General features: G+C 44.3%; 1 protein-coding gene and 1 pseudogene across 1 annotated transcript in view; one reads left to right on the top strand and one right to left on the bottom strand.

Annotated features, from left to right (window-relative positions):
- Positions 1-24,527, top strand: part of LOC147880595 (CRM-domain containing factor CFM3, chloroplastic/mitochondrial-like) — a 93,405-nt gene that overhangs the window by 29,996 nt on the left and 38,882 nt on the right. Inside the window, exons 7-9 of the mRNA XM_087371281.1 lie at positions 7,095-7,154; positions 7,285-7,368; positions 23,494-23,734. Coding sequence (XP_087227407.1) covers positions 7,095-7,154; positions 7,285-7,368; positions 23,494-23,734 — 385 coding nt within the window. The remainder of the gene's footprint in view (positions 1-7,094; positions 7,155-7,284; positions 7,369-23,493; positions 23,735-24,527) is intronic.
- LOC147880596 (U2 spliceosomal RNA) lies at positions 22,705-22,823 on the bottom strand (annotated as a pseudogene).

Below are 24,527 nucleotides of genomic sequence, written 5' to 3'. Positions count from 1 at the left end.
TGACATTGATGACTCGGGACATCCTGTACAGTTCAGGCAGGCTGCAAATCAGCCACAACAGCAGCGTAATCAGCCAATGCATGATGCTGCAGCAGGTCCAAATGGACAGCCCGCAGTGGCGGAAGATGTACTACGGGACATGCCACCTTTGGAAGACCTCCCAGGCCTAATTCTGCAGCCTGATCTACTAGAACAGCAACCTGTTTTAGGTGAGCAGCAAGTTGGACAGCAAGACCAATGGGTCAGAAGGTCCACTAGACAAATGAAACCGCCAGACAGATTTGTACCAGGAGCAGATTTTATTATGCTTACAGATTGTGGAGAACCTTCCTGTTACAAGGAAGCAGTGCAAATGCATGATAAAAGGCTATGGGAACTAGCCATGAAGTTTGAAATGGACAGTCTCCATAAAAATGGTACTTGGGAATTGGTGCAGTTGCCTAAAGGCATGAACGTACTGCCATGCAAGTGGGTGTATAGATTGAAAGTCACACTTGGAGCTAAGCCAAGGTATAAAGCCAGGTTGGTTGCCAAGGGCTTTAAGCAGGAGTATGGTGTTGATTTTGATGAGATCTTTTCTCCAGTGGTTAAGATGACCACACTCAGGATTGTACTTGCTTTGGTTGCATGTGAGAATTTGGAATTATGCCAAATGGATGTGAAGACAGCCTTTCTTCACGGTGATCTTCATGAGGAGATCTACATGCAGCAGCCAGAAGGATTTGCAGTCAAGGGCAAGGAGTCACTTGTATGCAAGCTTAAAAAGAGCCTTTACGGGCTGAAAGAGGCACCAAGGGAATGGTATAAGAAATTTGATACTTTCATGAAGTCCCAAGGTTTCAAGAGAAGTGATGACGATCACTGCTTATATACCAAAAGGGCTGCAAATGGCAGCTTAATCATTCTCATTTTATATGTGGATGACATGCTTATCGCTGGTACAGCTCGTAAGGAGCTTGATGACCTTAAGAAAAGACTGCATGAGGCCTTTGATATGAAGGACCTTGGTGATGCAAATCACATACTGGGAATGCGGATATGGAGAGACAGGGGACAGCGTTTGTTGTATCTGTCTCAGACCGAATATATTGGCAAAGTATTGCACAGGTTTCATATGGAAAGGGGGAAAACCCTTAGTTCTCCATTGCCTCCGTATGTGAAACTCAATGCAATGGACAGCCCACACTCAGATGCTGATAAAGCTGAAATGGCCAAGATTCCGTATGCTTCAGCTTGTGGCAGTCTCATGTATGCCATGGTTGCTACCAGACCTGATATTGCGTTTGCAGTGGGAGTGGTTAGCAGGTATATGGCAAATCCAGGCAAGAAGCATTGGAATGCAGTGAAAGGTATCATGAGATACCTGAAGGGCACACAGGAGTTGTGCATATGCTTTGGTAAGCGAGATGCAAAGGTGCATGGTTATGTGGATTCAGATTTTGCTGGTCATCCCGATAACCGGAAATCTACTACCGGTTATGTTTATACATTCACTGGAGGTGCAGTGTCATGGATGTCAAGGATGCAACAGTGCATAGCCTTGTCTACTACGGAAGCTGAATATATTGCAGCCACAGAGGCATGCAAAGAAGCCTTATGGTTATCTCGGCTAGTGGGAGATTTGGGCATTACAGGTGATATTCCATTGTTGCATTGTGACAGTCAGAGTGCTATTCAGTTGGCACACAATCCTGTCTTTCATGCAAAGACAAAGCACATTGATGTGAAGTATCACTTCATCAGGGAAGTGATAGATGATAAGCTGATTCAGCTTGTCAAGATTCACACAGATGATAATCCAGCAGATCTGTTGACAAAAGGCTTGCCTGTAGAACGGTTTGCACATTGCCGACAGTTGATGGGTATAGGTTGAGCCTCATTTATTTTTACTTGAGGGCATATTGCCTTTAAGTGGGAGGTTGTTGGGGTAAAGGCTCTATGGCCACCCAAGTACAGTTAAGTACACTTAGTACTTTATTTGTTAAGTACACTAAGTACACCGTACTTAGTGTTGTAACCTTATCCTTTCATATAAAAGCTTCACTGTGTGCTAGGGGAGGTACACACATATCTTTTATCCCCACACTTCTTGTTGCTTATTCTGCTTGTGTGTGTGTGTGTGCTCTCACACTCTCCCTTCCACATCTTGCTGGTGTTTCTCGAGGTCTTGTGTAGCCCAGCTGAGGAGACTGGTGCGGAACTTCCTATGGTCTGGTTCAGACGGTTCCGGCACCACCAAGGCTAGGGTCGCCTGGCAGACGGTCATTCTCCCCCAAGCAGAGGGCGGCCTCGGCATCATAGATCCAGAGCTTCAGAGTCAGGCACTTCTTGGCAAGCTAGTCATCCGCGGCTTGACCCCAGGAGGACAGACATGGAAGCTCTTGCTACAGCATGGTCTCAGTGGGTGTACCCCCCAGTTAGGGGGTGTTTGGCAGCCTTCTATCCGATAGATCTTCACTTCAGCACCTTTGACTCAGCCCCGTTCCCCCTTCCTCCGTAGCCTTATTTCAGTTTGGAGGAAGTTGCGACACAGCCTCTCCCAGGTCCCCCCTAGCTGCCGAGAGGAGACAGACAGACAGCCCCTGATCTGGAGCAGCCAAGTGACAGATGATATAGGTCGTCAGCTTGGAGAGAGATCCCATATCCCTTGGGTGCTCTGGGTGCGTGGACCTGCGCGCTCGTTCCGGGTTTGGAGGGACGTCTACAGTCAACTGAGCCCAGGCGAGTTGGCAGCAGCAGTAGGTACGGCACGTGGGATCCAGGCTCGGCGAGCGGAGATTGATGCTGCCATCCCTACAGGTTGGAGGATCCCCGTAGACACCAGACAGCTCTTCCCGGGAGATGAGAGGTGGCTTGGACAGTTCACTCCACGAGGCATTCCTTGGTGGTGGTAGGCCTCTTCTCGGACTCTTCGGTACACTTCTTCTCTATCACTGATGACAGTCGCCTACAAAGCAGAGAGGCCGTGATCGACCCCCAGCTTCCCTAGCAGCGCCTTCGCATTGTAGGGCTGCAAGGGAAGACGTGGCATATAGACCCCCTGATTATGCAGGACCAGGATTGGAGACTCTGGATATGGGAGGGCCGCTCCTTGTCAGAGGTGGAGTGGGACCCAGGGGAGTGGCGTTGGTAACCATCGGAGACCTCAGAGTACCCTACCCCCTTCTTTTCTTACAGTGCATGCACGGGTCGGCGTGCTCTTGGGGCTCTCCAGCGTGGGCTACCCACACAGGCACATAGATGGTATGCCCAGGGGATATCCTTGGTCTTTCTTCGCACTTTCTGGAAGACTCTTTGGGCTAGCTGGCGTCCGAGGAAGATCTCCTACTTCCTTTGGATGGTGGCACACAAGGGGCTTCCAGTTGGCTGCTGGCTTAGACAGATGGGGCAGGAGGGGCATTGCCAGATGTGTTTTCAGGAGGAGTCGTCCTTGAAGCATTGCCTTTGGAGCTGCTCGCATGCGCAGACGGTTTGGAAGGGAATCATGGGGATCTTAGCTAGGGCTACACCCGAGCTAGGACCGATCACTTGGGGAGCCGTTTGTTGGTGCAGCACTGAGCCGGGGCATCACTTGGCCTATGAGTTCTCTAGACAGGATCCCGTCTTTTTCATCACGCAGGCCACGTGGGCTTACATGGACAGCTTCCCATGGCATCTGACAGAGACAGATACAGGAGCGATGCCTCGACACCCAGTTTGGGAGATCATAGGGAGCATCGCAGGCTGGCATATCTGGACTTCTAGATGCACGCAGAGTGTAGGAGCTCAGACTACTACTACTACCCAGACCCTAGCAGATATCTGGAGCACGATCATTCACACGCTCAAGGGTCAGTGGGATCAGATCCAGGGAGAGTCCCGGGCAGGGAAGGAAAAGAGACGACGTTTCCTTCGCGACTGGGATCACCAGGAGTTATTCTTCCAGCACTCCAGTCAGAGTCTTCAGTGGCATTACGCCCCTCCACCGTGGCTGTTTGTCCACTCTCCGATGATTATGCCCTAAGAGGCTTGCATTTAGCATTTTGACTTCTCGGGCTGAATCCGTTTTGTGATTACAGCCCGCTAGCCTTAAGGCCCTCTTGTACTCTCGCTTTCAAGTAATATAACTAGCACTACTTTTCGCGCAAAAAAAAAAAGAGGACAGCAAACCCACCACATCCTCTTTAGGAAAAAGAGTGCGATTGGCTGTCAAAGCAGCCCAAGTAATGCCAACACCTGAATTTTCTTCAGGAGTATGGCCATTAGATGCAGTACCATTCCATGTGCGTGGAGGTAATGGCCTTTCGGCTGTGACAATCTTGTGCGGAGTCTACCAGACTTCTTGTTAAGTCTTTTCTTTGCCTTTAGATTGAGAGGTGGAAGGCAAAGAAGTAGGAGCATCCCCATTAGAAACAAGCGGCGCTTTGCTTTTATCCTGTGCAACATAAGCCTGTTTATTGCCTTTGTTTTTAATTACAAAAAAGCCACCCATATCCTTGTTTTGCATTTGTGCGGGCATAGCATCTTGTGGCATCTTTTGCACTCGCAAAGGACATTACAAAGCCATATGCCCAAATTTTTTGCATTCAAAACAAGCGCTTGCAAACAAACCCCACTTAAGCTTGTATAATGCACTTCCCATAGCCACATTGTTGACAGTGATAGAATAAGATTCAGGTGTGGGATTGTCAGTATTTCACAATATGCAAAATCGATTTGAATTTCCATTTGGTCTCGGAGGACAGACCACTTTGCCCAAAGAAGCTGCAATCTTGGAGAAGAGGGAAGCCAAACGCTGCGGAAAATCAACCACTTCCACCCAAACTGGACAGTGATGCTTGATAAGGGCTTGATAGTCCCTGGTCATTGACCATGGAAGGACATGGACCATTTGTTGTCCAACAAAAAGAGGAGAGTGCTCCAGTAGCATTTGCTTATGCTCCTCATATGTCATAATAACTTCAAAAAGCCTTGGGTTGCATAATGGACCTTGCGAACAAAAGAACCACCAAGTGTCCTTGTCAGCCAATTTCTGACTTCTGTAGCAGCAGGCATACGACCTGGAAAGAAAATAATAATAACATGCTTTGCATAGTGCCTCACAGGATCAACAATGTCATCCACCTCAACCACAAGTTCAATTGTGGGGGTTGACTCTTTCCAAGCTTTACACGGGTATCCGCAAAGCCTTCATGCATAACATCATAAACCAACTTGGCTTCAAAGGAATCATGAAGAGGGTCATCCTGACCCTTAGTCTGCTTCTGCTTCTGCTTTTTATGCGAATAAATTTTCAAATTAGCCATTAGCTTTTGTAGAAGCGTGACAGTACGCTGTACCAAAACTCGAACAACAGCCTTGCAAAATTGTACGGAAACCCTGATAGCAAACTGTACAGAAACCCTGACAGAAGCCATGCAAAGCTGTACGAAAACCCTGACAGCAGCCCTACAAAGCTGTACAGAATCCCTGACAGCAAACTGTAGGGAAAGAGCAGCCACGGAAACAGTAGCTTGTACGGAAGACAGTGAACTGTACGAAAATAGCAATCGTACAGAAACCCAGGTCACCTCCTGTACGGCAGATGTACAAAGACCTGTGCAGGAGGCCTAAAGTAGACCTATGCGAACACCTTGTACAAACCTATACGGGACTGTATAGCAAGTACAGAGCAGGGCAAAACAAGCGCAGGCTTGTGCAGAACATACAGCTTGTACGGACCTGTATGGGACAACCGTACTGTACGTACAGGAGTCGTAGTTGCTTGTGAAGAGCGCTGGAGGACACGGGATGCAAGGCAGAGCTAGCAGAGATGGCACGGAATCTAAAACGGCCTTCGAACAAGGCACATAAATCCTAGACTGGGCAGCAGCAGCAAGGAAGCGCCATACACACCGGACACCCTCTCTCTCAACCCCCCTCCACACACACACACACGGCGCACCTCTCTAGGATCTAACCCTAAACATAGATCAGATTGCAATTGCAAAGACAACAAGACAAATAGCAGGCGACTCATCTCTTGGCCACCTTCGAGCATGTGGGCTATCGAACTCACACAAGCCCATGCCTATAGCCTTGGTGTCCCATACCAATAGAACCGATTCCCAATGAACCTTCGGCACAGAATCTCATGATCTATCATGTAGATGATAGGAGCCTTAAGGGGCTGTCGATCCAAAACAGACCAACCAATGTTGTTATGCACATTGAATGTGTTCACAATAGCCTTGGTCACTCTCATATAGAAGAGCATCTCGCTTTAAACAACGTCGGTAGCCAAATATAGCCAACTGGCTCCTTTGCTACTGCCTAAGTCCTCTGCCTAAGTCCTCTAGACCCATGTTAGCCTACTTCTCTTAGTTTTAGGGCCCTCGATTAAATCTACTAATTTGAGGATTAGCATCCATGTACATAACTGCTTGTGAGAGAAGATCTGTGCTTAATAGTTACTCTTGACTCAATGAGCATACAAACTTATAAGTAATATTATTCCCCATGGTGCAAGGGTATAAACTCGATGATTTAGGAGATCTATTAGCAAGGAAGTAATTGAGGCCGTTGAGACTTGTGGATAGCAAAATACAGGACTACTGATGGATGAGGTTCTTTAAGATGCAATGAAATATAGCTAGGCAGACCCTGCATGGACGAGGTTCATTAGCTTGGATAGAGATGGAAGGAGAAAAAGAAAAGTGTGATTAATCATCTTCGCCATGGTTTGTATTCTTCATACGGTTTTCAAGTTAGATGGCACCATTAGCCTTGTAGGACCAAGCTTGGAGTGAAATACGTGCAAATCGCCAAGTACAATGGAGATGAGTATTTTTCTCCAAAAGCACTTTGAAGATCTCGGTAGGGCACTTAGTACTTATAGTTTTGGGCAATGTGCATGGCCCGTCACGTTGGTGTCTTGATATTGTGCTTGCATATTGATCTCCTTGTACTTTGGTGGTGGTTTGTTTTTAGGGCAATTTGAGATGTTTAAGACGACTACATGCATCCTCTTGAGTGTGGAAAACTTAACAGAATTTGTTTTGTGATTTGAGTTTTTGTGGGGCATCCATAAAGATATGCTTGGAGTTTTCTTAGCAAGGCTACTTTGTTGGTTGCAGGGATTATCTGCACACATTCGAGCTTTGGAGGAGGAGATAGAGACTTTAAAAGTTGGTTTGGTAAGCTTCATAATTCCCTTCGCTGTTTTTCTATGCATGTTTTTTTTTTCATATTGAGATTATGAACCAAACATCGATTAAATTTTGTCTTTTATGGCTTTGATAATGATTAATTATTGTTTTATTCCAGAGCAAAGTTGGTGGAGAGAAGCATGGTGATTCCAATGAGGATGTTGGTGACGATTATGGTGGCTCATCGTCGGAAGACCAAGAGGTACATTTATCAAACGTAAACAAGAGAAGTATAGTTTTATGCTTGCTTCCATCTAAGATATCAGATCTGATAACTTTTGCATTTTGACGAATCTTAATTTGTCTAGCCTTTTCTCTGGAATAAAGAAAAACTCGTATGGTGCTTGAAAAATTCCATACAAGAATCAGCCCAAAGAGGATGCTATGAAGGAAAAGACTGGTTATTTGTGGTGTCTTGGGGTTCACCTAAGGGAACCTTGGAGCAAGTGCCAACCTCCAACGTGGGGGAGTACATAGTTAATTGGCTCCGATGCATGAAATCTCAAAAGGTGCTTGTGATGCCTAGCCTTGCCGGATTGCGTGTGACTTTGAGGTTCCACTGAAAGCTTGCTGACAATGCTGCCAAATCTAGCACAAGGTTAAAGCTAGACGTTCACAAGGGTGGTTGCAAGGTGGGTATGCTGTGTCCACCTATTGTCAAGTCACGATGCATAACCTAGATATGTTTAACACAAGCCACAATCTCCATAGCATCACCTTCAAGTAGACAAGAGAGATGCTGTGCAGGATTGATGTAACTTAAGTTAGTTCTTGACATAGCAGTGTGTTTCACTCATCATATATTCTAGGAAACCTCCCTTTTCCTCGAATTGCAAGGCTTGAATTGTAAAAAAGTGGTATGAGCGAGCAGAGAGAGAGAGAGAGAGAGAGAGAGAGAGAGAGAGAGAGAGGGGGGGGGTGGGGGAGAGGAAGGAGGAAAACTGAAGGAATGAGGTGTGTCATGCCTTGAGTACTTGTTGGTGTAGGCTCACGAAAGCAAAAGGATGCAAAAGAGTGGAGCAAGGAGTGGATAATTCTTTCTATCTTAAATGGTGCGTTGCCCTATCAGCTAGATTTAGATCTAGATGCTCGTTTGGGAGAGACTAAAATGAAATCGTTTAGACTTCACAAGCAGTTGTAGCTTGAATGAAGAGATTTGGACTACTTTTTGATTAGCCTTCTCCTTTAGTGCTAGCCTTCGTCATGGCTGAGTTTGCCCTTCACCTCCGGAGTGCTGACAAAAACTCAATACGAAGACTTTGTATAAATGGATGCTCAAGTATGTGTGGGTGTGTGGATTTGTATGTGTGAGAGCATACTTTTATACTATGGTCTACATCCACTGTTGGGTGCTGATGACGTCAATGGGGATGTCATAGTAGCTAGTCCCTACTATGCGTAATGGAGTTTATGGTTATCAATTTTATGAGTGACTCTCGTGAGATTGAAGCTACACTATGTTGTGTTTTTAGAGGATGAGTTTGGGAATGTTCATGGATTCATCTAGGTATATGGAGCAAGGAGTGGAAGCCATCACATCAACTAGAAAGAAAATGAAAGTACAAAGTACAATAATAGAGAACCCTAGGACCTAGTGGTACCACTAGTACTAGGTGTCATAAGACACTAAAAGTACTAGGTGACCTAAGTGCCAATAACTAAAGCTACATGGCACATACCAGGGCCCAGAGGGCATCAATACGATCGGGAGAAGATGGCATATAAACCCCCCCTCCATGGTATGGGCTGAAGTATTCTAAAAACATCTCAGAATACTTGGTATATTTTGGTCATGGTGGCACATGTTCATCCAAAGGGATATAGCCACCTATGAATGTACAAGGTATGCCAAATCATGTAACAAAGGGAACCAAGTGTAAAGCCTATTGAAAGACTTTGAACTTGGGACGAGGAAGTGCCTTTGTAAACATATCTGCTATTTTGTCCTCTGTGGGAAGGTAGGACAACTCTTTGTCTCCTGCTGACAACCGTTCTCGAACATAATGATAGTGAACTTCAATGTGCTTGGTACGCGCATGAAACACTGGATTATGTGCAATGGCCAAAGCACTCTGGCTGTTAGTGTATACCATAGTGGAGGATGTCTGGTGAATACCAAGATCTGTAAGTAACTGTCGAAGCCAAACACACTCTACCATAGTAGTGAAGGCTGCCCTATATTCAGCCTCACAGCTGGATGTGGCAACTGTTGGTTGCTTCTTGCTGAGCCAAGAGATACATGAACTGCCAAGCAAAAAACAGCTACCGATATGTGACACTTTGGTGTCGGAACAACCTGCCCAGTCACTATTGTAGTGCGGGATATAGGACGTGAGTTACATCGTATAAAATGGCTGATATAGTGCAAGATATAATTAGTTATAGACTTCGGGTGGAAAATTCAAGTAAACAATAGAAGATACGTAAGCTGTAAGAGACGGCGGATCTCTATTCAAAATTCAAATTGATAGATGTAGCATCCGGTACATAGGATCGGGCATTGACCAGTAGTAGGTACGCAGGCCTCTTATAAGGCGAGGCGCTACGTCTGAACTTCCAACATTCAAAACCACCATGGCAGTCTTCAACACTTTCCATCCCTCCCTCCTTGTGCTCCTTACTCTCGTCCTTGCTGCTTTCGCAAATTGTGGCCCTCCGCAAATTGTGGCCCTCCTGCCCCTCCCCATTACAAGAAACCCACCCACCCTCATGTACTATGCCCAGGTCTATCAGGTGTCTCCTCAAAGTCAATGCCTTGTTGTTGGGCATACCCTTTTGCAACAAGACGGGCTTTGTGTCGATCTATGCTGCCATCAGATTTCCTTTTTAATTTGTAGACCCACTGGGTACCAATGGCATGCTTGCCAGGAGGTAGATCTACTAATTCCCATGTGTCATTTTAGGCATTAGATTGTAGCTCAGCTCTCATTGCATCCGTCCACTCTTTGCTGTCAAAAGCATCTTTATGGCACAAAGGCTCTTCATTGCAAGCTGTAGCAAGGAGTGCAAACTCAAGAAAGTGACCATGCATCTGTCTATTCCCTGATCTTGTCTGGGCAGCAAGAGGTTGATCTTGTTTGCTGTCCCTCAATGTGTCAAGAAGCCATCTGGGAACTTGCCTTTGCTGTCTTTTGACAGCTCTTTCTTCAATCGCTGCATCATGAATATTGGATCATTTTGTGCTGGAAGAGGAACCTGCAAATCAGCATGGGTTGCTGGCTGATGTCATAGTAGCTAGTCCCTGCTATGCATGATGGAGTTTATGGTTTTCAACCTTGTGAGTGACTATCATGAGATTGAAACTGCATTACGTTGTGTTTTTAGAGGATGAGTTTGGGAATGTTCTAGGTATATGCTTCTGCCGTATTAGCGGACATGCAAATTTCACCTTTTGAAGTTTTCGTCCAAGTTGCGGCCTGCTGGTATTGTGATAATTCTTTCTATCTTAAATGGTGCGTTGCCCTATCAGCTAGATTTAGATTTAGTGCTCATTGGGGAGAGACTAAAATGAAAATGTTTAGACTTCACAAGCAGTTGTAGCTTGAATGAAGAGATTTTGGACTACCTTTTGATTAGCCTTCTCCTTTAGTGCTAGCCTTCATCATGGCTGAGTCTGCCCTTCACCTCCGGAGTGCCGACAGACATTTACTATCAATCCTACTTTCTTGTGCTTCCTACATTCTGAAATTTCGTGCCCTGGCTTGCGTTAATAGTTGCATCTTTTCTTCTTGGACTTATCTGCTGTATTTTGAGATACATTGGAGGAAATGCCACTGTTAGGCGCATTTAGACTTGCCCATAGGCTTGGAAGCCTTGCCTTTTCCTTTCTGCTGTGAAGCAAATGCATGATCAGGAGTAGTAGCTTGCCTATTAGCACGACTTTACTCTTTCTGCAAAAGCAAAGTGACTAACTAATCAAAGGAGTACTAGTCTGGATAACCCATGGCTACTAGTCAAAGGATTGTAGCAAACCCTTGATATGTATTTGGTAGCCCATTCAATGTGGTACTGACAAGCTGAGAATTGGACACCACCTCATCAATATTGGCAAGTTGTTCCATGAGGTCCTTGACCTTTGTCAAGTATGCATCCATAGAGTCACCTTCATTCATGTTGACTTCCTGCAATTGCCTTCTTAAATATGCAACATGTGCCTCATTGTGAATCTGATAAAGAGAAGCCAATGTGTCCCAAGCATCCTTTGCTGTCCTGCACGACTGGATGTGTGGAATAATGATTCTCTTGCATGATAAAGCAATACAGGAATGTGCATTTGCATCTCTTGCATCCCATCTTGTTTGTTTTTGAGTTGGAGGAGTAGCAACAGGGGTGCTAGAGGATAAAGCATCAGGAGGAATCCCCCTTGTAGAGGGACCAACATTAGGGGCAGCCACTGCAGCATTGGCTGGCCTTAGATCAATCCCAGAAACAATGTTACAAAAATTTCTTGCAACAAGAATATGTTTCATGAGATAAGACCACATCGAATAGTTGGTGCCATCTAACTTATCGTCTTCATGAAGAATGCCAAATAAATCATGATTGTTGCTAGGCATTGCAAATAGGACAAGTTAAAATGCACTGACCAAGTGATCCAAAAAATAGCCTCAAGGCTTGCAACTGCAAAAAATTGGACTTGCTGTCCACAAAATGACTGCATAAGTGCAAGTGTCAGTTTTGGCAAAAGCCTCAATTCTTGAAGAGGGCAAATATGCCAAAGAGAGGGCAAATGTAGAAAAGCCCCAAATTAAGCTGCAACTTTGCAAATGTGACCAAATGTCCTATAAATTCTTGCCAATTTCAATGCTCCTGCATGCAAGGTCCGTCAAATTCCCAAAATTGACTGTACCAAGTCAATGTCACTGCAAATCTACCAAATACCTTTTCTCCTGCAAAATCGTAGCCCAAATGCAAGACGAAGGTAGTACGACGCTCCAAGCTTCTGCTACACGTACATACGGCGGTATGGTTGACAGGCGTAGGGTGTACGGCACAAATAAAGGTGGCTGGCGAGAGCTATACGGCAGGAATAGAGATGACTAGTGAGAGCTGTACGGAGGGGTTCTCCCAAGCTTGGAATGGAAAGGGTCAAGCTCACAAGCAGGGTAACCTACTCTGATACCACTGAAGGCTCACGAAAGCAAAAGGATGCAAAAGAGTGGAGCAAGGAGTGGAAGCCATCACATCAACTAGAATGAAAATGAAAGTACAAAGTACAATAATAGAGAACCCTAGGACCTAGTGTCCTAGTGGTACCACTAGTACTAGGTGCCATAAGACACTAAAAGTACTAGGTGACCTAAGTGCCAATAACTAAAGCTACATGGCACATACCAGGGCCCAGAGGGCATCAATACGACCGGGAGAAGATGGCCTACAGTTGGGCTAGCTTATGTGCTGGACCAAGTACCTTATTGCGATCTTCCAATATCTCTTTCAAGTTGCTTCCCAGCTTTTTGGCTGGCTGCTTGAGTAGATGTGTGGGGATCGATGTTGTGCAGGGATTGATGCAACTTTAGTTAGTTCTTGACACAGCAGTGGTTTTCACTCACCATATAGTTCTCACATATGAGACAACATAGGGCTTCAATACTTGGATGCTAGCATACATGTCTTTCAGATGTCTTCCGAAGATGATGTCTTTGCCGAAACATGATGTATCTAGCCTCCAAACAGCCAAATAGAGACAAATCAGGCCTGCTAGGATTTTGGTCCGACAATTATTCCTTGTCACTAGATACACCAAAGTCCAACCCCCCGACAACAAAATAACCGAACACATTGTTTGAACCTGTTTCGGTAGAACAGGGAGGTGGAATTGGATGAAAAAGGCAAATGCCAGATCTTGTTTGACCTCCCTTTTCTTCGCTGAAAACGGTCAATTGTCCATATTACAGTTGTAGTAAGAAGACAGCACAAACATGCATGTCTCCCAAAAGCTATTAGCCATGTAACCTAAAGTGCATGTGCTGACCCATAGTATTGAGTACGTATGCCATATTGGCTGCAGCTGAGCACCCTTGAGCAAGTCATCTCTGCCATAATCCTCAAATACAACTAACCAAGGTCCAATCAAACACTCTAACGAGAGTACCCCTTCTTTCTTGAAGGTGAGGAATGAACTTGTGTATGTTGATATTCAAGATATGCTGTGACCAAATCTGTAACAAAATTACCATTCATTGGCTGCACGCTTTCGGCCCTTTTCCCACACAACACCAGCAGGTTGCATCGAACATGAATAATGAATTATAATTAGTGGTCCAAACGTCACTCTCATAGTTTTTTTTAGCCTTTATGTGCACATGGATTTGCTTTTGAAAGCGCCAATGCATGGCAGCAATATTTATCAGTTGCCGTACGTAGCATGCGGACATGCTTCCATGAGATGCCATTGTTCTCATTATGGCTACTAATTATAGAAGGAAAAACTCCCATGTATACTCACTTAGTGAGCTGTAGTGAAGGGCATTAGTTTTGTTTAAGTTGTGGCTCTATTCCCTACTGCTATGATCCTGAGCATGGTGTGATGCAGCCTCAAGATTAAAATATCATGCATGTCTTGTTCTTGCTGCACAAGCTGCTCCTCATCATAGTGTGAAAGTTTACTTTGGCATCCTTTGCTATCATTTGTGTGGTCTTCTATATTTTCTTCCTTCATGGAGACCATACAATGCTCGATACTCACCTTGTCCTCAACAAAAGTGTAAGCGTATCCAAATACTTACCCTGCTGGTCAATATCTCCATCTCGATTTCTATCATATATTTGCTCATCATTGCTTGGCTCATCATTTATCTTTTCACCCTTCAGGCCGTTTCATTGTCACTGTTATGTAGGCTTGTCCCCTCACCCTGCATATAGGTATTTTTCTATTAGTGTGTTGAAGTACTAGGGCATCATCCGGAGCAATGTATTGTTCCTAAAAACTGACATAACAGCCCTCTTTCCTTGTGGGCTGCTGTTTTTATTTGAGCAGCCATCTCCACAAAACCCTCTTGTATTTGCAGCTTCAATCGCCTGAAAATAACCAGATTTCTGTTGCATACGGAGGCATCTTCATAATGTTGCTAGAGACCCTTAGTTGAGGGGGACAATAGGACCACGTCATATGCGTATAGTAGAATCGGAATGAAGGAGCCAGCTAATGAAGAGCTAGTGCCCTCTAGAGTTGTGAAGGACTTGAGCTCCTTGATGTACATGCGAAACAATGTCGGTGGTAACAGATAACCTTGTTTGTTGACTCCGACCATGCTCATGATCTCCTCTGTCCACCCTATCAAAGTCCTGACTCTATCTGATACCCGCTCTTATAGGGCCTGGACTGCTCAGACAATTTGCCTATTGTACCCAAGATCAAGTAAGCGTCTGAAAATTCAGGCTCGTGGTACGGTATTGAAGCTTTGTAGAAATCCACAAAGCAACAATAAACCTCTGCTTGCGTGCTCAGGACTCCTCAATGATAGCCCTCAACGTAAAGATGTGGTCTAGTGTAGCATAATCTAGTGGGAAACTTGCTTGCCCCATCACTCTGTATCTAGCACACTTTGCCTCTCGATTAACATGAGTGTCAAGTGCTACTTCATAAATCTTGGACATGACATGTCCAATCTTGATGGTCCTGTAGTTTTCTGGACTCATGGGATCCCCTGCCTTGTGAAACAGAGAGAAAGAAAGATATATTAACGTTTGCGAAGGCCTCGCGGGCCTTCATTACAATGCCAAGTTAGTGAGGGTTAGGGCTAATTTGGCCTGCATTACATGAATGCCCTTTGTGAGTGAAGCTTGATATCATGCCACATGCAAACACCCAAGGTGCTTGCCGAAGTTTAGCAATGTTACATTCAGATATCTTGAGTAGACGAGTTCATAAGCGGTGGTGTATAGACTTCGGTCCCTCTTGTGCAGCATGTCATGTGCCATCCCTCCCCATTTGCTCTAGCCATCGGACTAGTGGAGAGTCCTTGCGCAATGAGCTAGAAGAAGTAGGAGATCTTTTATTGTTGGTGATTGAAGCAACACAGGGTCAAGAATTTGGAAAGGAGGTCAGTCAGGGTGTGCTTTTTGAGCCTAGTCCTCCAATACATGGGTTTATGTAGGAAAAAAGTAGTATTGGCTCTAGTGCAAGCTCTACTCTAGCAAGAAACCAATGTTCGAGATCCACAGAAGATCTTTGAGGGAGAAGCCCTCCTATAACCCTCCCATATCTAGAGTTTTCAATGTGAATAGCTAAGTAAGGGTCCCATTGGTGCCCTTGATGACTAACCACCCCAACCCTATCTCCTCATAGAAGGAGTCTTGGCTGTTATCTTGATGAAGGAAGGCAATGGTGATGGTGGTTACCCCTTACTTTGAAGGAAACCCTCATCTGTAAAAATTATCCTGCTAGTGTGCAGGGTAGTCATTCAAGTGTGGTCTAGTATCTGTCAGAAAATAGAGGTAGAGGTTGCTTGCTACAGCCAGCCCATGGAAGATTAAGGAAACGCTTGCTGAGAAATCACACAGTGCTATTTCAAATCTCACTCCTTTTATTAATGTGTACACAAGCGCATAGAGAGAGATGGACACAGACTTATATCTTTGAGCAGTGCAACATTAGAGTAGAACAGTAGATCATGTATTATAGATTGCTCCAAACAAATGGAAAAACCCTAATAGAAAAGGGTGTGCTTGGTGTGCCACCATCGAGCAGCCAAGGTGCTACCAAGTATGGACCCATGACCACTCAAAATTGTTATGTAGCTCCTCTTGGCACCTTTCAATCCCCGTGAGCCTGTGTGCTCACCTAGAGCTTCAGTGGGATGCGTAGTCATGCGCTTCTTGATACTCCTTGCTTCTGCTCTTCCTGATGAAGACCTGCATGCTGAGTGCCAACGTTGATTTTGTAAATTCTAAGTGTGCAGTGTACTGCTTTTCACTCTATTGCAAACATTACGTTCAGCTCTCTTGCTTCCTGCTCTCTCACTCTCTTGATTTCTAACATTTGGTATCAAAGCAGCAAGATCCTGCTCTTTGCTTCCTAGCCTGCAAGCTCCCTGCTCCTAGCTTCCTTGCCCCCGCAAGCTTACTGCCCAACTACCCTGCTCCCTACTCTTCCAGCTCGTCGTCCGTACAGTCCATCCGTACAATCTGTACGGACTGATTCCGTACAGCCCGTACACTCGTCGTACACCCCGTACAGCTCCTACACCGCCGTACCAGTGCCAATCTGCTCTCAGCTCCGGTCCGTACAAGCGCAGTTGTTCGTACTGCAGAGTAGTGCTGTCGCCATCTTGTACACTGCTCCCACGAGCAGTCTGTACACTGCAGTACAGCGCCGTACATGCACTGTCTTCTAAACAGCTACCACCGGACGTTGTACCCCCGACAACCAAGTACCTGCGCCGTACCTTTGCTATACGACTATCGTACAGCTGATAGCAGACCGTCGTACTGAACCGTACAGTCATGCGTCAGCCAGCCGTACGTCTGTACAACACAACCAGCCTGTGCCTATGTACAACAGCAGCAACAACCGTACACCCGTACAGTAAGAGCCGTACCTCCGTACAACAACAGCCGTACAATTGTACGGACTGTCAGTAGTGTCGTTGCTGTCCGTACAGGATACATCTGTTTTTGTTGATTCCTACAGTTCTGTTCTAGCAGTTTTTGTTTCAGAGCAGATTTTCTTTGTGAGGCATTTGTGCAGTGAGCCATTGTTTGGCTGTGGATTCAAGCAGGTGCATTTTGGGATTGAGGGTGTGCTCATTTGCGCACATTGGCAGTGGAATTTGGTTCTTTTTGCAGATAAATTGCAAATTGGGGCTTTCAGCCTTTTTTGAGTTGCAATTTTGCAGTGAAATTTGGGGCTTTTGCGGGCAGAGTGCAATTTGTGCAACATTTGGGGCTTTCAGACCATTTGCCCTCTTTTGTATGCAATTTCCCACAAGAAATTGGGGCTTTTGCATTTGGGTTGCAATTTTGCAAGTATAAGGGCAATTTGGAAGTTTGCAGACAGTTTTGGACTCAGTATGAGTCAAATTGCAGACTTTTGCCACCTTTTGCAGATTCTATTTGCAGATTTTTGGGCATTGAGCAGAGCATTGTAGTGCATTTTGAGCCTTTGACAGGCTGTGACAGTATTTGTCACTGTGGGCATATTTTTCTTTGCAGATTTTACTTGTGCTTCTTACATCTGCTGTATTTCTGAGTTTATCTGGCAAAAATGGCATTGAACAACTCAAATGAGGTGTTCGGGGTTCTCACATAGGAGGATAAGTTGGATGGCACCAACTACTCCTTGTGGAGTTTCATGGTTCGCAATATCTTAGTTGGCAGAAATCTTTGGGATTATGTCAATGGAGATGAAGAAAGACTAGATACAATGCCTATACCTGTCACTCCTACAGCTGGAGGCAGGGGTAGAGGTACAAATACAGCACAGGTAATTGGAGCAGCCGCTCCAGGAGCTCCCACAGCAGAGCAGAAAAGATGGGACTCTAGAGATGCACAAGCTCTTTCAGTAATTTCTCTTTCTGTCAAGAGGTTCATTATACCTCATATTCGGTCATGCAAGACATCTATGGCAGCTTGGGTAATACTGAAGAGTATGTTTGCAGCAAGAAACGATGCCAGAGTTTCTTTTCTGAAGCGAGAACTTTCCCATACACATATGGAGGAGGGAGGTTCCATGAATTCTCACCTCACGAAGCTTCAGGATCTCAGGGAACAATTGCTGAACATTGATGAAGTCATTCCGGATTCAGAGATGATCTCCACCACTCTGAACTCTCTTCCTGAGTCCTATCTTGGTTTCCACACTCGCTGAATTTGTCATTGAGGGGGGGCAGCAATCCTCTCTCCTTTCACGAGTTGGTAGGACTTCTGTTGCAGGAGGAACAAACACGCAAAAATATGGCAACCCGGGCTGGCGAGCATGCTATGCTCTCTAAGTTCAAGCCCAAGGGTAAAGGGCAGCAGAAGCCACATGCCCATCAGCCCACACATCAGCATAAAGCTGATTCTGGACAGCCTTCTTATAAGGCACAGGGTGATACAAACAAGCAGAAAAAGAAGGGCATCTGTCATTACTGCAAAAAGCCAGGTCATTATATTGGAGAGTGCAAGAAGCGCATAGCCAAAGAAAAGAAAAGGGATTCTGGTATGGCTGTATCAGATGCATCAGGTCCACATTGCCATGATGGAGGAGATGTTGCAGCCAACTTGGTTGAAGAGCACTATGCCTTTTTGACTTGCACTTCAGTTTTTTCAGTGGGTAGTTCAGACACTACAGCCACTAATGATGATGGCCCATATGCTTTTTTGACTTGCAGTTACGATCCTTCAAAGGATGAATGCTCTTTCAGTGTTGATGAGACACTAAATACATGGTATTTTGATAGTGGTGCTTCAAAGCACATCACTTCCAAGAAAAATCTCTATTTGCATTCTTCACCCACCAAGAAGAAGGTAACTTGTGCAAATAATTCTTCTCATTCAGTGTGTGGAGTGGGAGACATTATTCTCACATCCATTGATGGCACATATTTCAGAATATCAGATGTACTCTATGTGCTAGGTATAAAGAAGAATTTGCTTTAAGTGTCCTCACTCAATCGAGGAGGATTTCAGGTTGTTTTTTATGATGACAAGTGTGCAGTGAGAGACAAAGAAAATGAATATGCTTTGGGATTGTATGGCACTTTGTATTGGGGTCTTTTTCAGCTTGATTTATATGAAAAAAGATCCCATCTTGCATTATCAGTTAGCACTCCCACTGCTGCAATGCACAATGCGGAGTTGTGGCATGCCAAGTATGGGCACATGAGCTATGGCAGCTTAATGACACTTCAGAGGCATGATATGGTTGATGCATTACCTCCTTTGGAGTCCCCTCCTCCTCATGCATGTGAAGGTTGCATTCTTGGCAAAATGCATAGGCTTCCCTTCAAGAAGGATGGTGCAGTGAAAGCTACAAGAAAATTGCAGCTTATTCACAGTGATGTCTGCGGTCCCATGAGGACACCTGCTTTTGGGGGTTACCTCTATTTTGTTACATTCATAGATGACTTTACCAACTACACTTGGGTTTATGGTCTCAAGGCAAAATCAGAAGTGTTTATGCATTTCAAACACTTTGTAGCTATGGTTGAAAATGAGACAGGACTCAAGGTGCAGACACTTCGCACAGATCGAGGGGGGGAGTACATGTCTCATGAATTTGAGACATTTCTGAAAGAAAAATGTATTATGCATCAGCTTACAGTGAGGCTTACACCTCAGCAGAATGGCAAAGCTGAGCGGAAGAATCGCACCACCATGGAAATGGATAGATGCATGCTCACAAGTAAGAAGTTGCCTCACAGGTTTTGGCTGGAAGGCCTCATGTGTGCCAACTATATTTTAAATCGGGCTCGTACAAAGGCTTTGAAGACAATCACTCCCTATGAGGCATGGCATGGGAGAAAGCCTTCAGTGGACCACTTCAGAGTTTTTGGTTGTGTTGCATATGCCCACGTGCCTGTGGAGTTCAGACACAAGTTGTCAGATAAGGCACTAAAATGCATTTTTGTGGGATATAGTTCACAAAGCAAAGGCTGTCATCTCTACAATCCTGCTACACGCAAGATTTTTGTCAGTAAAGATGTCATATTCTTCTGCACATACAAATGCTGAATTTCAGATTCCGGCCTCTTCAGATGATGTGTTTGAGGGGATGCTTCCATTTGGTTCCGCTGAAAATCAGAATTTACAGCAACCTCCGCCAGCTCCACAAGTATAGATTCAGCCCCCAGCTGAATTGGTACAACCTCAGGGTGTGGATGAAGTTGTTAGGCAAGAAATTCAAGAGATACACGCAGCCAAAACAGTCCCGCATTGGTTTCTTCAGACTCTCAGGAAGAGTAGGCTTGAAGCTCCATTGCCTGGTAGAACTCGTAGTGCAGTAAGGCACATGGAGGGAGCTCATTCAGTTGAATCAGCTTATGCAGGTACTCTTCTTGATGAGGAGGAGCCTGAGACATTTGAAGAAGCAAAAGATAATGTGCATTGGATAAATGCCATGCACGATGAGTTGCAGTCCATTCATAAAAATCAGACTTGGGATGTTGTGGATTTGCCACCAGGTAAGAATGCCATAGGTACACGGTGGGTTTTCAAAGTCAAAAGAAAACCAGATGGGTCCGTTGATCAGTACAAGGCAAGGCTGGTTGCAAAAGGATATGCTGAGAAAAAGGGCATAGATTATGAGGAGACTTTTGCTCCTACATCCAGGATGACAACCATCAGGTCAGTTATAGCCATGGCTGCAAATTTTGAATGAAATGTTCATCAGTTGGACATTAAAACAGCTTTCCTTAATGGAGACTTGTTGGAAGAGGTTTATGTCAAACAACCTCCGGGCTTTCAAATTTCAGAAAATGCACTTCAGGTATGCAAGCTGAATAAAGCTTTGTATGGGCTGAAACAAGCCCCACGTGGATGGTATGCCAAAATTGATGCCTTTCTGACCAGCAAGGGGCTGCACAATAGTCCAACTGAGAGCACCCTCTACATAAAGAAGGATGGGGGGGATATTCTGGTCATCATTCTTTATGTAGATGACATGCTGCTCACCAGATCAAATGAGGAAGTAATTGCAGATTTCAAGACCCAATTGAAAGCTACATTTGATATGTCAGACTTAGGCTTGTTACATTTCTTTTTGGGGATCCAGTTTATTCAAGAGAAAGGTGGCATTGTTATGTCTCAGTCCAAGTATGTTCAAAAGCTCTTGGACAGATTCAACATGCATGATTGCAAGCCTATGTCCACTCCCATGGAGCCGAGGCTGAAGCTTACAATGCATGATGCGGGTGAATCAATTGATGTCACACTCTATAGTCAAGTTGTTGGATGCCTCATTTATCTCTGCAATACACGACGTGATATTCAGTTTTCAGTTTCTCAGGTGAGCAGGGCACAGCCCAAAGATTATGCATTGGTAGGCTGTAAAACGCATCTTCCGTTACTTGCAAGGTACAAAGTCTTTTGGCTTGATGTTTCCCAGGGGGGGTGACTTGCAGATGCATGCTTACAATGACTCAGATTGGGCTGGAGACTATGATACCAGGCAGTCCACCAGTGGGAATTGTTTCTTTCTAGGACATGCTTGCATTGCTTGGTTGAGCAAGAAACAGTCTACAGTGGCTACCTCCTCATGTGAAGCTGAGTACAGGGCAGCTTTCACAGCGACAGTTGAATGTGTTTGGCTGCGTCGTTTATTTGCTGATCTTCATCTTTCATTGGAGGGTCCTTCTCCGATTTTCACTGATAGTCAGAGTGCTATAGTAGTGGCAAAGAATCCTGTGTTTCATGCTCGCACGAAGCACATTGAGGTTCACTATCACTATGTCAGAGAGAAGTTGCATGCAGGAGAGATCAGTATGATCTATGAACACATGACAATGTTGCAGACATCTTCACCAAACCACTTCCACGTGAAAAGTTTGAGGCATTTCGTAGTGCCCTGAACTTATATCCTTTTGGTGATTGATCATTTCCTTGGACATGACATTGGCACTGTAGGGGGGTGTTAGAATTATTATTATAATTCAGCAGTGACCTTTGTAATGTAATAAGTAGGTTAGGGGCACTTTTCCCTCATTTAGAGGTTTTTTCCCCTAGCCACAGTTAGCTCGCTAACTACGGTTAGTGAAGGATAAGATTTTGTCACTTAGACAAAACCCATCCCACTTCTTGTAGTCATCACTTCTTCTATTGCAAACATTATGTTCAGCTCTCTTGCTTCCTGCTCTCTCACTCTCTTGATTTCTAACAACAAGGAACAATGGGAAATTGCATCACAGTGGAATGTTTTGGAATGAGAAACTTAGCAAATGGATAAAAACACATGGCAAGAGAACACAGGATATGCAAGATTTTGAGAAGCTGCACATCACAATGTATCATTTAAAAAAAGCAAGGGTATTCATGGAGGAACTGTATTTTTAGAAAGCTATAGTATGGTTTCAATTATAAGAAGATGTGAGAGGAGAGAAGGCTTGCATTGCTGTCAATAAAGACAAATGGTGCTTGACGAATATCTGAACCTGCCAGAGGAGTATACTCATATTCAATGGATCAGGAGGACAATTGCACATCTTATGAGTATGAGAAACTCCCAAAGGTTGCAGGGACTCAAACAGAGTCTTTTATATGAAAAAAAATAGATTTGGGATGCCATGCTATGCCAATGCTTGGTTGGCAAGATTAGTACATGCATTTCTTGGGTTCTGTGTTCGCTTCTATGAAGGGTGTTGGAAAAAACTGTGTACATCTTAGACAAGTTTTGCAAAATATCTTGTTTACAGGGCCAAACCAAAGCCCTTATTGGAAGTCATTGAATTCAAACAACAAAATGAGTGCAACAAAGTGAATATAGAAATGAAGTTTGGAGAGCAAGTAATACTTTTGGGGGTAGGGAATGATGAAGTTTGGAGCAACTAATACTTTTGGGAGTAGGAGATGATGAGAAATGAAGTTTGGAGGAAGTAACAGTTTTGGGGGGAGGGGATGTCAAGGGTGTTGGAAAGAAATTAGGTTAATATCATATGACCTGATGGGCTGCGTATCAGGTATTAAACTGATAAGAACAGATACTACACTTGATCTTAGCCAAAAGGCCGAGAAAGGTGTGAAGCCTTCTAAGAAGAGGGGAGCGCCAGGCCTTTGAGGTAGGGCAAGACAGAGGCGACGCACACGGTCCCGGGCAGCAAGCTGCCGGAAGGGCCCGCCCACATCTTAGACAAGTTTTGCAAAATATATTGTTTACAAGGCCAAACCAAAGCCCTTATTGGAAGACATCGAATTCAAACAACAATCCAAGTGCAACAAAGTGAATATGAGAAATGAAGTTTGGAGCAAGTAATACCTTTCTTTTGGGGGGGGGGGGATGATGAAATTTAAAAACTATAGCTTTTTAGCTTTATATAAGTGATAGTGTCAGTTCACTCCGTATGCTCTTACAAATGCACTGCACACCACTTTGACTAAATTTGGTAATGCCATCACTATCTTTCACATGTTGATCTTGGACTTTCTGGTATTATTGTAATAATTTTTTATTAAAAGGGAGAAGAGAGAGCGGTGGACATGGAAAGCATGGCAAGCATTATATTGCGCAGTTAGTGCAGATTCTGAGTTTTCTACATTTAAAGACTGCTAATTTTTGGGTGTCCTAGTTGATTTTAGTACCACCGGAAAATAAAATAAAAAATTTAAAGCATTCTATGTTGTATTTCACATTCTAGTGTGTTCCAACTCTACATCATTCTTGTCTTGACTGGATTTTTTGGTATGTTTTAAGAGTGATGGTCAGCTTGAAATTGAACAAGGAGAGGTACAGTCAATGGCTGGAGATAAGGTTTCTGGAAGCAACCTTTCAAAAGATGAAGCAACAATGGCAAGCCCTCACTTCGACAAAGAAAAACTCAGAAGAATTTGTAGGTTGGGCCCCATCTTTAGAGCAGAGCCACTGACAAAGAGTGAAAGGCATGAACTCAGACAAGAGGCACTCAGCCTGAGCAAAGCATGTCAGTTTCATGTGGGTATGTAATGATTTCATCAAACTACTAGATTTGCATTGTTTAGATTATGCATTGAATTGTTGAACAGTAGATCTCTTTCTGTTTTTCAGTACCAAGCATGCCCTCCTCTTCCTACATCTGCAATGCTTTATCACTGAAGGATAAGGTGGGCACCACAAATTCCTCTAACCATTAATGCAAAAAGCAAGACAGGGTTGAGTCTCCAAGAGAATATAAAAGTGTATTTTTCCCTTGGTGATGATAGGCGAAGAATGTCCTTACTGATTTGGTGAAGGACTCTCTGTGGTGGGTATGATAATATGGGCATCCAAGATGTAGACACTTTTATAGTCTGCACACTTGCTTTACTTGAGTTTGCTTTACTTAAGAGTCCTTTGTTGAAGGTTGCAATATGCTGTAGATCCAGCTCCTGTGGTGGTAGGACAATGTGGCCATCCAAGATCTAGATACTTTCCTCTATCGGGTAGGATGTTATCACATTTGTATACAAGTAGAATGCAATTGCATCCATAATTTTAATGGTTGGGAAGTAAAGATGCCAATCTAAGGTACTTTCCAAATAACTTACCAAGGGTTGGTGAATTCCAATATGAGATTGGGTAGGAAAGATGCCAATTTAAGGCATAAATGTGCTTCAGGCTTGTACTTGTTATCATAAGGGGGAGATTGTAGAACCCAATATGCTTCTCTACCTGTTGTGACCTGATGTGAGATTTCACCTCAGTAATTTGCATTGTATAATCTCAAATGTGTTTGAGACTTTCTTTCTTTTCAGCTTGCGCACCTCCACGAC

This window comes from Dipteris shenzhenensis, chromosome 32, assembly GCF_047967505.1.
Source record: "Dipteris shenzhenensis isolate YYH24624 ecotype China chromosome 32, Dip_SZ_1.0, whole genome shotgun sequence".
Taxonomy (NCBI): Eukaryota; Viridiplantae; Streptophyta; class Polypodiopsida; order Gleicheniales; family Dipteridaceae; genus Dipteris; species Dipteris shenzhenensis.
The sequence above is the reverse complement of the archived record's forward strand: the minus strand, read 5'-3'. Positions and strand labels throughout refer to the sequence as shown.